Here is a 12,460-nt window from a genome sequence, read left to right as displayed (position 1 = left end):
CTAGAGCGCAATTCTTTCTCATCACTCAGCGACGATTTCCAAATGATTCCTTCGAACACGGAAACCGGGTCGTTGGCAAAACGAAACCGTTCCGGCGAGCCGTCGAAAAATCTTTATTTTTACTGCTACATAAGCATGGATTTAACATCATCATCAAGTGTATTTGGGCGGTATACGACAAAGGGAAGATCTTCCACCGAGTGGGTGATATTTCTCGGTAGACCGACGGTTCATATGTTGTTATTCGGAACTTGTATTTAAGCAAGCTTATTTTTAATATGCCGTTTGCGAGATTTAGGCGTCTGTCAAATATCTTGTGTTATATGATGGATACCCGCCACATGTACAAAACTACCTATATTGAGGACCGAGAATCGCGGGAATGTGGAAGATAATTTATAAATGCCTGGTTGAAGGTCGTCGTAGCCTAAACGATAAAACGCCCGGTGCATTCGTAACGAGCGGTGCAACTGTACCGGTGTTCGAATCCCATAGGCCGGTACCAACTTTTCCATTCAAATTACGCCCTTCAACTTGGGCTCATGAGATTTATCTTATACGAGTATTATTCATGCACTGGTGATTAATAACAGAAGCCAATCTTGTGCGTTAGGTCCATTTCGTTTGAACGCTATCTTCACTTAGGTGATGCATTTTGCCAATTTTACGAGGTGTAGTAAGTACATGCTTAGCGAATGTCGATGGCCTAGCAAGGACAATTATTACACAGACCTAGAGGTCCATGTGCTCTTCTTATCTCCGTGCCGGAATTGAAGTATCAATTGTTTTCAAAGCATGTAAGCTCAAGATATGATATGGCTGTTCGGGCTTTGGCATTATTGCGCCAAGTTCTAGCAACCAAAACGGCTTTTTTTTCGGGCTGGGGCCGAACCTCCTACGAGTTATCAGCACCTAGGGGCATGCGGGGCAAGTGGAACTAGGTGGTCCGCAGATGTTGGGAGCAGACCGCGGTCCCAAGGAATGGAATTTATAACCCTACTCACTAAACGACTCACCTACACTCTATCACCCAACAACCGATCTCCACCCGGGATCAGAACCCGGTCAGAGAAAGGGACCGACTATAACGTCTCCTTTAACGCTTTAGGTTTCGCATAACTCATCACGTGGTTCTCCAAAATGGCGACTAAGATATAAACCGGACAATAGACATAATTCTCAGAAGCTTATACCTACTCTACGATCGTGTATTCATGAGTGGCAAACGTAACGTGAACCCGTGTGGGTAGGCACCACTTTCACGGGTTTTTTCTGGTGCGACCAACAATAACGCGTTCCATGTTGTCCAATCGCGCGATGGCCAACGTATAACGCGATCGAGGTTTCGATCGTCGATCTCACATCGTACCAAGCATTCCAGAAGCTTTGAGGTCATAAATACGACTACAAAACAATACAATAGAAAAAAAGCGCCATCTCGGAAGACATTGATATTGCTTTGCACAGGTAAAGATATGTAGACCCATTTATTGACAGTTTACGACAGTAAATTCGTTTGGCGATAAAATATTAAGAAACAGTCGCTCGCGCATGGCGACGCGTGGCTAAGCACTACTACATGTAGACTGTACATAATTCGAGGCGTTCTTTAACGTTCTCGATAGCGTAAAAGTTAACTTAAATTTGGTATGCAGTTGGAACAGCGCCCCTAGCGGCAAACGTAGGCAAACGTACCAACTCCATACAAATTTGAGTTAACTTTTACGATATCGAGAACGCACCAGACCGCTCATCACTTCGCCGTTACAGAGTATTGTATTGTATTATTTTTTTATTTCGTTTTCATTGCGCCCCGCATTCAGAGTTACGAACAGAAGCCATTTGATTACGTTATCGTTAAAGGTATCGTAAATAATATGATTAACGCGTTTCTATTGCGGAATTCAGTTGGTGGTTGTGATAAGAAATGTATCGTAATTTTTAATTTGCTTTTCCATGCTTTGCTGACCATTAAAAAAAGCGAATGTACACGTGTGTTCGAAGCGAGAGTTACATCAAGAGAGTAGAGAGACATAGAGACTAGGAGATGTATGGTTATGGTAGTGCAAGGTAGAGGGGGAAGAGGTCGACCAAAGAAGACATGGATGGAGTGTGTGAATGTAATGACGATATTAGAGAGAGAGAGGAGTGAGTGTTGAGATGACGACTTATTGAAGAGAATGTGTGAAAAATTCGCCGTGCCGACCCCACCTAGTAGGATAAGGTGGAGAAAGAGAAGATTGTATAGTTTCCCAAAACTTTCCTTCGTCTGTGAGAGCGTACCGAAACTCCTGCTAAATCAAATCCTACAGCCAATGAAACAAGGTTCAGTTTCCCTTTTTTAATTTAAATTCCGCTAAAAACACCGCTAACTATTACGTGATCAGATACTACGTGTATATCTCTAGTAAAGAAACGAGATTTTATTTACAAAACATCTTGGCGAGATGCCAAACATTGTCTATAAATATATATACAAATGTTTTTGTTGACGAGATTATTTGGGGTTACGTAATACTAGGGAGATTATGCCGCTCGATTTCCCACCGGATCTTTCCGTCGTGAGACGCGATTCCGATCCGGTGGTAGACTCAGCGAAGCACTGCTCTTGCTAGGCTCCAGGGCTAGTGTTAGCAAATTCTCTCAAGTCGAGCCCGTGAGCACACCTATCCGTCTGCACGAAGCCGGAACAGCCTCTTAGCCTACCAGTGAAACTTTCCTCCGCTGCATCAATCTCTCGTATAAAATTGCTCACCATCTGGTGCGATCCTTGGCCTCGTGGAGGTTGACGTCGACAAGACCGAATTTGGTACGACCAACTCGTGGGACTGCGTCCTCTGGGACGTTTGCCCGTCACCATCAGCTGGTGACTTATTACTGGTGGTAGGACCTCTTGTGAGTCCGCACGGGTAGGCAACACCACCCTGCCTATTGCTGCCGTGAAGCAGTATTGCGTTTCGTTTGAAGGGCGGGGCAGCCTTTTAACTATACTGAGACCTTAGAAAGTATATCTCAAGGTGGGTGGCGCATTTACATTATAGTCGTCTATGGGCTCCAGTAACCACTCAACACCAGGTGGGCTGTGAGCTCGTCCACCCATCTAAGCAATAAAAAAAAAAAAAGCTGTTCAAGATTATGACCCTCCATTCAAGCAACGTGTCCAAAGAACTCCAATACTCTACGAATGCGAGTGCAAACACAACGTGGAACGTCTAGTTAAAAAAGACACATATTTAACCAAAAATACCGAACCTCAACTCAAAAACAGCTAATTTTACTAAACTAATGAGACCGTCGCATTCAAAACAACGTCGCATCGACGCAACGAAAGTGGGATAATGGTGCCTACCCGTACGGGCTCAAAAGGAATTACTCGTAGTTACGTAGAGAATAATCGAAATGTTCACCCCTCCCTCAAACTCCATAGCAACGCTCTGTAGGTGTGCTTAGGGCTAGTCTCTACACGTTCTCGATAACGTAAAAGAAGTTAACTCAAATTTGTATGTACTTAGCCAAGCGTTCCAAGTCCATATAAATTTGAGTTCACTTTTACGCTATCTAGAACATAAAAAAAACTGCGCACTAAGCACACACAACAGTATTTACGCACTAACCAAAATATACTAAACACAAAAAAAAAATTGGGCATTCACTAAAGCACACCTATTTCTTTAATGTATGAAAACAAAAAAAAAAATGCTTACCCACTTACTTAAAAACAAATTGTTTTTTTTTTTTGTTTTTTATCAACGAAGGCAAATCGACAAACGCGCCAACCGATACACTAGAGATAGTGAACATCGGTCAAGGACAATAACTATGTCAGGCCAATGTGAATTCAACACAGTATTTATTGTTCATCTTGCATCATTCCGCGCATACCGCGATACGACTAACTTTATCATTCCATTTAAAAAAAAAAAAAAAAGAGTCGAATCTAATCAGAAGAATGTTTCTCAATTTCAAATATAATCTTCAATCTAGGCTGTCTGATCGATAAAACTACTTAGGCACAGAAGGCGAAAAAAAGTTAACTAAAAAAAAAACCTTACAATACACGGCACGTACTATATTTAAAAAAAATAGGTATTATTATATCACACAGTCGTAACGAATCACCTCTAAAATTCCTCGCAAGCTCCGTGAAAAATTAAAAACAATCAAGAAACACTGTTGCCAAACCGATATATGGAAAAATTTCAACAACAAAAAAAAAACTAAACACTTCTCACAATAATTCAAACACTTGTCAAATGTAAATTGTATTTTCAAAGGTATTTTATTATTCGATTAATAATTATGTTGATAGAAAGGTTATTACGGCGCACGACCAACACTCGCGCCACGCAGCGATCGACTGGCGGCGTGGCACCGCCGGGACGCGCTTAGTGACGGCCCAAATAAAACATCGATTTATATCGATGAAATAATACGTTAACCTGCACTTAACACTAAACTAATGGCGTACGGGAATAGAGGAATCCCACTGATATTATAAACGTGAAAGTTTGTAAGAATGTATGGATGCATGTTTGGTATTCTTTCACGCAAAAACTACTAAATGGATTTTGATGAGACTTTATAATAATATAGATTAAACATCAGAATAACACATAGGCTGGCTATACTTCTATACTAATATTATAAAGAGGAAAGATTTGTTTGTTTGTTTGTTTCGAATAGGCTCCGAAACTACTGAACCGATTTGAAAAATTCTTTTTCCATTAGAAGCCGACATTGTCCCTGATGAACATAGGCTACTTTTTTTTATTTATTTTTTTATTTTTGGTGTCATATGTGTTTTAATGTTTCCGAAGCGAAGCGAGGGCGGGTCGCTAGTAATATATAAATCTACAGTGGTTTTTACGGATGTTCCGTTATAACTACTGAACCATGCATCCGACTGACTTGAAACTTGTTATCTATGTAGAAAATACATGTGTACATGTGTAATAATAAGTGTCAAGTAAGAGTGCCTCGAAAAAAACGATGGCGTTAAACGTATTTAATATAAAATGTAAATGTTTATCTTAAATAGTCCTAAAAAAAAGCTCTTGACAGCATATTATTATATCTATCTTTTATTTGTAAGTTATTATCGTGAATATAGTGAACCATGAATAATAAATTAGAGTTTCCGAAGCGATACGAAGATTGGTCGCTAGTATCTTATAAAACTCTGATTGCAATCAGGTTTTCTAATTTTAGATTACACGGCCTCATGTCTCAAGACAGATCTCGATTTCGGCCACCCACAAACTTAAAACAACTCCGACCAGTCATAAGTCGGGATCTCAGTTAAAGAGATGCATCGGACGCGAGCGAGGCCAGAATCGAATATCGTTTCGACTGATTATATATTCTTATCGCTTCATTAACACTAATGATGCAAGGTTAAATCCTAGAGCGAACGAAATTTACTCAATAACACATTGCGAGTTATTGTTAAGTCTTTAATATCATATCGAGAGCTGAATAGGCTATTTGTTTTAAGCGACATTTTTGCAACTTCACAGGAGTGCCATTTAAAGCTTAAACATTTGGAAGAAACACCATAACCAATAATAATAATAATAATAAAATAATATTCAGCTATTTAAATGGAGAAAACTTAATTCAAACATAAAACAACGATTTGTTGATGCTAATACCATATAAAACGAACCTTCAATTACAAAAATAAATATCGCGTATTAAGCGAAATGCCGCATAAACCAAATAGCCTTTCACCTCTCGATATTTAATGGTGCTATAGTGAACTGTGACATGTCAAGGACATTCGTCATCGACAATCTTCTTCTTTTTCTCCACCCTGTCCCACTAGCTGGGTCGGCATAGCGAATTTTTCAATTACATATTTTTTTATCAGCTGTCGTCTCAACCCTCACTCCTCTCTCTCTCTCTCATATCGTCATTCGCACACTCCATCCATGTCTTCTTCGGTCGACCTCTTCCCCCTCTACCTTGCACTACCATTTCCATACATCTCCTAATCACATGCATCTTCTCTCTGCGTATCACACGTCCATACCACGTAAACCGTCATCGACGATCGACTTAAGCAAAATCAATTCAGTCGATGCAAATATCTTTGCGATTTCTACTCCAACAGACAATGACATTATCAATGAACTGGAACACAATTATCATTCGGTACAAGGTTGCAGCACATAGTAACCTATGATAATTACTGATTATTTAAAGGGCGGACCACCAAGAATTTCTAACCCGATTGGAAAGATTTAAAGTCTGCAATTCATTAGCAGTAGACTCGTGACTTTTTTTTTCTTAATACTCGACAAGGGGTTCATTCCGTGTGACGTCATATGTGTTCTTTGTTGATGTCTATGGGCTCCAGTAACCACTTAACACCAGGTGGGCCGTGAGCTAGTCCACTCACCTAAGCGATAAAAAATTAAAAAAAAAAAGTGTGTGTGTCCGCTCCGACGCACGACTGGAGTTTACTGGATATAAAAAATTAAACGAAACAATACGAGAAATAGTTCTATATTACGACAACACGATACACTACAGATTATTAACAAATTAACGAGACACAAAACAAACGACTAACAAATATATGAAAATACAATAATGAGAGAAACGCGCGATCAGTACGAGGCTTTGTGGCGGACTGCCGGCGCATGTACTAGCATGTCACACGAAATGCGCATAACGCATTTCGTGTGACATGCTAGTACGATTTTGGTCCCCATAATTTTCATACCCCGGGCCTATATATGTAAATCGATTCTAAAGGAGTAAACTCCAAAAACAAATCTAGTCGCTGACGCAACTCTATCGACAACTACACTACCCTACACATCACTAAAATTCGAACTAAAACATTCGTGGCCATATGTATAGTTAGTTGAAAACTCGTTTTTCGCCGACACGACTATACCAATTAATTCCCTTTTATAGGTTTTTTTTTTAAATTTATCTCTGTTTATTAAAACAGTGCAGAGCGCAAGCATACTGTTACAGAAGCGAAGATATTAAACCGATTCAACTATACCAAGCCTTAAATAATTATTTCGATTCATATTTAGCGTAGGTACCCTAAGCGCACAGACAGATACCTCCCGCAACTCCCGCATCTATTCACAAATTGGCAAAAAAAACATTAGTAAATTGTTTCGATAATTATTACTTTTCCTTATTGTGTGGCACTAGAGAAAACTCGCAAACGGAAAATTACATTTCCAAATGCTTGTTGCGCAACACGCAATGGACGTGACACAAATTGTATCAACGATGGCGCGAGGTCAACGTCTTAAGACGCGTTCGGCTTTTTTTTCCTACTTTTTGGAGTTTACTCCTTTAGAATCGATTTACATATATAGGCCCGGGGTATGAAAATTATGGGGACCAAAATCGTACTAGCATGTCACACGAAATGCGTTATGCGCATGTCACACGAAATGCGCGCCGGGCTGCTGCGCCGGCAGTCCGCCACAAAGCCTCGTACTGATCGCGCGTTTCTCTCATTATTGTATTTTCATATATTTGTTAGTCGTTTGTTTTGTGTCTCGTTAATTTGTTAATAATCTGTAGTGTATCGTGTTGTCGTAATATAGAACTATTTCTCGTATTGTTTCGTTTAATTTTTTATATCCAGTAAACTCCAGTCGTGCGTCGGAGCGGACACACACACTTTTTTTTCCTACTTATTCACTGGTAGGTTAAGGGACTATTTCAGAAAGGGCCCTGAAGTAAAGACAGTTTACGGACGATGGTTTTACGTGATAACATCAGTAGCGGAACTATTCGAACTGCTAGCTCTGACGTCACGCGAGAAGAGACTAACGTATCACAAGCCAACGCTTGGGCCGATCGTGCTTCTCTATCGCTTGTTCTGCGCTCTCGCTCGCACGCTCTAGCTCAGGCGGAACGTGACACTTTTGCGTGCCTGCAGCCGGTGTTCATCGATTTATAAGAGGTTATGACGTCAAAAAAAATAAATTAAACCATGGTCGGAATCGAAACAAAATTTCACAATACCTTCTGATTTATCTTTGCGTTCTTCGGAGCTTTTATTACGGCCGGAGCTTTCGGTATCACGGCCGGTGCTGGAGTGTGTTCTGTCGACAAAAATCCCGTGGATTTAGAGAGGCCGGTTAGGGGGAAGCGCCGACGTATAGGGCGTTCTGCTGATCAAAGTAATGGAGCGTAAAGACGAAAGGCTACTCTTTCTAGAAAAAACATTACTCAAATGCTCACCAGCCTGTACCCTCCCCTGCTGCTGCGGCTGCAACGGCGACCTCTTCTCTTGTTCCAAGGCTGGTGGCGCTGGCGGTGGCACTCCCGTGCTACCTCCGCGGACCTAAAAACAAAATGAAGCGTTAATACTAAGATTATCAACGAAACTGATTTATTTAGCTTGTGTTTAGGGTAATTTTTTTTTATTGCTTAGATGGGTGACGAGCTCACAGCCCACCTGGTGTTAAGTGGTTACTGGACCCCATAGACATCTACAACTTAAATGCGCCACCCACCTTGAGATATAAGTTCTAAGATCTCTGTATAGTTACAACCGCTGCCGGGTAGGGTTTCAGACAGAAACGCATTACTGCTTCACGGCAGAAATAGGCGGGGCGGTGGTACCTACCCGTGCGGACTCACAAGAGGTCCTACCACCAGTAATTACGCAAGTTATAATTTTTGCGGGTTTGATTTTTATTACACGATGTTATTCCCTCACCGTGGGAAGTCAATCGTGAGCATTTGTTAAGTACGTATTTCATTAGAAAAATTGGTACCCGCCTGCGGGATTCGAACACCGGTACATCGCTAGATACGAATGCACCGGACGTCTTATCCTTTAGGCCACGACGACTTCAAGCGACGTTAAGGGCGCTGTTCCAACTGCATACAAAATTGGCTTAACTTTTACGCTATCGAGAACGTTAAAAAACTCACACTAAGCACACTCATGATTAAGGCAGAGTCACCCTATAAATATGTTACGTTACGACGATAAATTAACATTATCGTGCGGGTATCGAAGCGGGGGAATCCCATTTTACGCTTACAAACAATATTTGCGAATATTGTTTACTAACAATCTGTAGCCTCGCAAGATTTACGGTAAGCTCTGCCCCTGACATTGCTGACGTCCATAGGCGACGATAACCGCTCACCATCAGGTGGGCCTTGTGCTCTTCTGCCTAAAAGAGCAATAAAAAAAACCAGTTGGATCGAACGTTAACGAAGTTCCTATTATGGTTAATGAGGCATTAAAAAATTGGTGACTTTTTTTAAATTCATTTCAGATTACAGAACATTTTGTAATGAAAAACTATTCTTTAGTTTTAGTCAAAACAAATTGTACTCCTTCTGATTTTGCAAAAGTTGAAAGTGTAATTAACGGGAGGACAAGTTGAAAAAGTGTCCAGCTGTAGGTAGCAAATCGCCAGCTTGGCAAGTAGTATGATATGAAAGTAGCAGTTGTACAAGGCTGCGGTGAGTTAATTTAAAGCAATATACATAATATAAATATTGGCGGTATGTACTTTTTGTTCTACTTTGGGTAGGCTTAAACGACGAAAGGAAGATCTTCCACCGAGCGGGTGATATTTGCTCGGTATACCGACGGTCCGAATGTTGTTGTTCGGAACTTGTATATATGCAAGCTTATCTTGAAAATGTCGTAAGCGAGATTCAGGCACCTGTCAAATATCTTGCGTTGTACGATGGCTACCCGCCACACTACCTAAGCTGTTGACCTTGAGAGGCCATTTCAGCGTAAACCTAACCAGTGGGTGAGCTCACGGGGCTCTAACCTGACGACACAAACCCTAGCAAAAGCAGAGCCAGAGGAGAGGAGAGGAAGAGAGGGGAGGGAGGGAGAGATGAGAGGGGGAGGGAGGGAGAGAGAAAGAAAGAGATACACAAATACCATACATTATACTATTTTATTAAATTACTATTTCATCTTTAGGAACAAGAGGGAAGCCGTTACAAATGGTCAGTTATGCGAAATTGTCTACAAAGTGTATAAATATTTTTTAACTGAAGCCGACAAATTAAAAAAAAAACATGATAACTAAACTAAAAATTACTATACTTACCATTTACTATTATTAATAATTACTATTAAATTACTCCGTTTATCGAGGCCCGATTAGCCGTATGGTAACGCGAGCGAATAATATTCATGCTGCGACATTTTGCGAGTAGAAACAAAATCGAATTTCGATAACGAACCAGTATTCGCCTATCGCATTAACAGTAACTGTATTGGCGGCGGTTCAAGGCACGAGAAATAACTCACAAGCGATGTAAATGTTTGAAGGACGAAGATTCATTCATTCGAGTGACCTCACCTTTTTTTTCCTACCTAAGCTGATAGCCTTGAGAGGCTATATCAGCGGAACCTTAACTAGTAGGTGAGCTCACGGGGCTTAAACCTGACGACGTTGCTAACACGAACCCTAGCAAAAGCCGTGCTTCGCAGAATCTACCACCGGATCGGAAACGCGACCCACTGAGAAGATCCGGCGAGAAACTCAGTGGGCTGTGTCTGAGGGTTAATTTACTCGTCGAGCCCTTCGTCGCAAGCGACGGGTTCGACGAGAACGATGACCGGTGCTTGAGGTACCTAAAAGCACCGTTAGTGGATCGGGAGGATCCGAAATGACGTGGACCTCACCACTTCAAGGAAGCAAACGCGTTTCTAGACATTTTTTGCCACGTACCATCCGGCTTTGGAATGAGCTCCCCTCCACGGTGTTTGCCTAGAGCGATGACACGTCCTCCTTCAAACGAGGCTTGTGGAGAGTACTTGACGATGGGCAGCGGCTTGGCACTGCCCCTGGCGTTGCCAAAGGCCATGGGCGACGATAACCACTCACCATCAGGTGGGCCGTATGCTGATGATATAAGGAGTAACTTAGGCTACTTTTTTAGACTAGGTTCGCCTCGAGGCGTCACCCGCGATACGACAATAACCGCGAGTAACATCGCGTGACTCGGCTAGATTCGAATATAACCGGCATTCCGCTTAATACGCGTAATTTATCTTTGTAATAATAATAATAATAGTTAAAGGTCCGTTTTACTTTATTGTATTATCAAAAGTTCTATATTTTTAATTGAACTTCACTTATGTTTACCCCATTCAATACAAGCTGAAGAAGTTTTTTTTTTGTCATTATATTTTTCATAATTTTAAACTTTAAAGCTTTAGCTCTCCGGTAAAGTTGTAAAAATGTCGCTTAAACCAAATAGCCTTGCATCCCTCGACATTATAATCTATTTACAGGCTAAATAAGGCAGAACAGTTGCTAAATAAAACAGTTAAGTAACTCAATGACCGGGGTTTATGTTATCTATCTTCTATATATATCTATACTAATATTATAAAGAGGAAAGATTTGTTTGTTTGTTTGTTTCGAATAGGCTCCGAAACTACTGGACCGATTTGAAAAATTCTTTTTCCATTAGAAGCCGACATTGTCCCGGATGAACATAGGCTACTTTTTTTAAAAAATTTTTTTTTTTTTTTCTTGTGTGTTTTAATGTTTCCGAAGCGAAGCGAGGGCGGGTCGCTAGTATAATATAAAAATGAATTGCTGTTCGTTAGTCTCGCTAAAACTCGAGAATGGTTGGACCGATTTGGCTAATTTTGGTCTTGAATTATGTGTGAAAGTGCAGAGAAGGTTTAAAAGGTAAATAAAGATGAAAAAAAAAATGTTTTTTTTTTCGTCGGACGTACTCCTTTTGTTTGTTTTAAGTCTATTTTATACAATAGTTTAGGTCTTTTATTTATCGATTGAGGCACTACGAAATCTGCCGGGTCAGCTAGTCAACAAATAATTATGAGAATATTTTTTTTCCAAATTGGTGGATATGAATCAACATTTTGAGGTGACAGTGACAAACTTCGAAATAAAACTAAATAAAAAATAAATTTTATCGCTTTCAGTACTCAACTTGGACCAACCGAGGAACGGTTCGCAGTCAATATCTAACCTAACGTCTTTGACCTTAAGATTCATATTGCATTGAAACAAGAACAAGCCGTAACCGGTTATTGAAGGATAAAATGTCAAAACGTTCAGTTAAGTCGTGAATAAAATTAATTGTAACAATTTTAAAGAAAAAGAAAAAAAAAACAATAAATTCGTTCCCAAGCAATGATAACGTAAATTATATGAAACACGGAGAATACTGTTAAAAGACAGAGTCAATCATATATGCCAACAACCAGACACTCTAACCTGAATATCTTTATCTATATATTAATACGTGAAGCAAAAACTTTGTATCCCTTTTTACGAAAATAGCGCGGACGGAGGAGTATGAAATTTTCCACACTTATAGAGAATATAGAGAAGAAGTGCACAATACTAATATTTTTTTAAAATAATGCATAAAAGATACACTAAATCAATAAAGAAAACATTACACACACTACATACCATGTATTTGACGCACACACGCATGCATACTATTT

At 40.2% G+C, this 12,460-nt stretch overlaps 1 protein-coding gene across 16 annotated transcripts in view; it reads right to left on the bottom strand.

The window, feature by feature from the left end:
- The window catches only part of larp (La related protein), an 86,202-nt gene that overhangs the window by 46,367 nt on the left and 27,375 nt on the right, over positions 1-12,460 (bottom strand). For 6 of the 16 annotated variants that reach the window (XM_089731254.1, XM_089731250.1, XM_089731256.1 and 3 more), the window contains exon 1: positions 4,120-4,362. Coding sequence is in view for 5 of the 16 variants with exons in the window: in XM_089731242.1 (XP_089587368.1) it covers positions 8,005-8,084; positions 8,224-8,326 (183 nt within the window). In the remaining 11 variants the exon portion in view is untranslated. Of the gene's footprint in view, positions 1-4,119; positions 4,364-8,004; positions 8,085-8,223; positions 8,327-12,460 lie in introns of those variants that run through there. The other 10 variants (XM_089731242.1, XM_089731243.1, XM_028179340.2 and 7 more) reach the window with 4 other exon arrangements.

Source organism: Bombyx mandarina, chromosome 11 (assembly GCF_030267445.1).
Source record: "Bombyx mandarina strain Sakado chromosome 11, ASM3026744v2".
Classification (NCBI taxonomy): Eukaryota; Metazoa; Arthropoda; class Insecta; order Lepidoptera; family Bombycidae; genus Bombyx; species Bombyx mandarina.
This window is presented reverse-complemented; position numbering and strand designations above follow the sequence as displayed.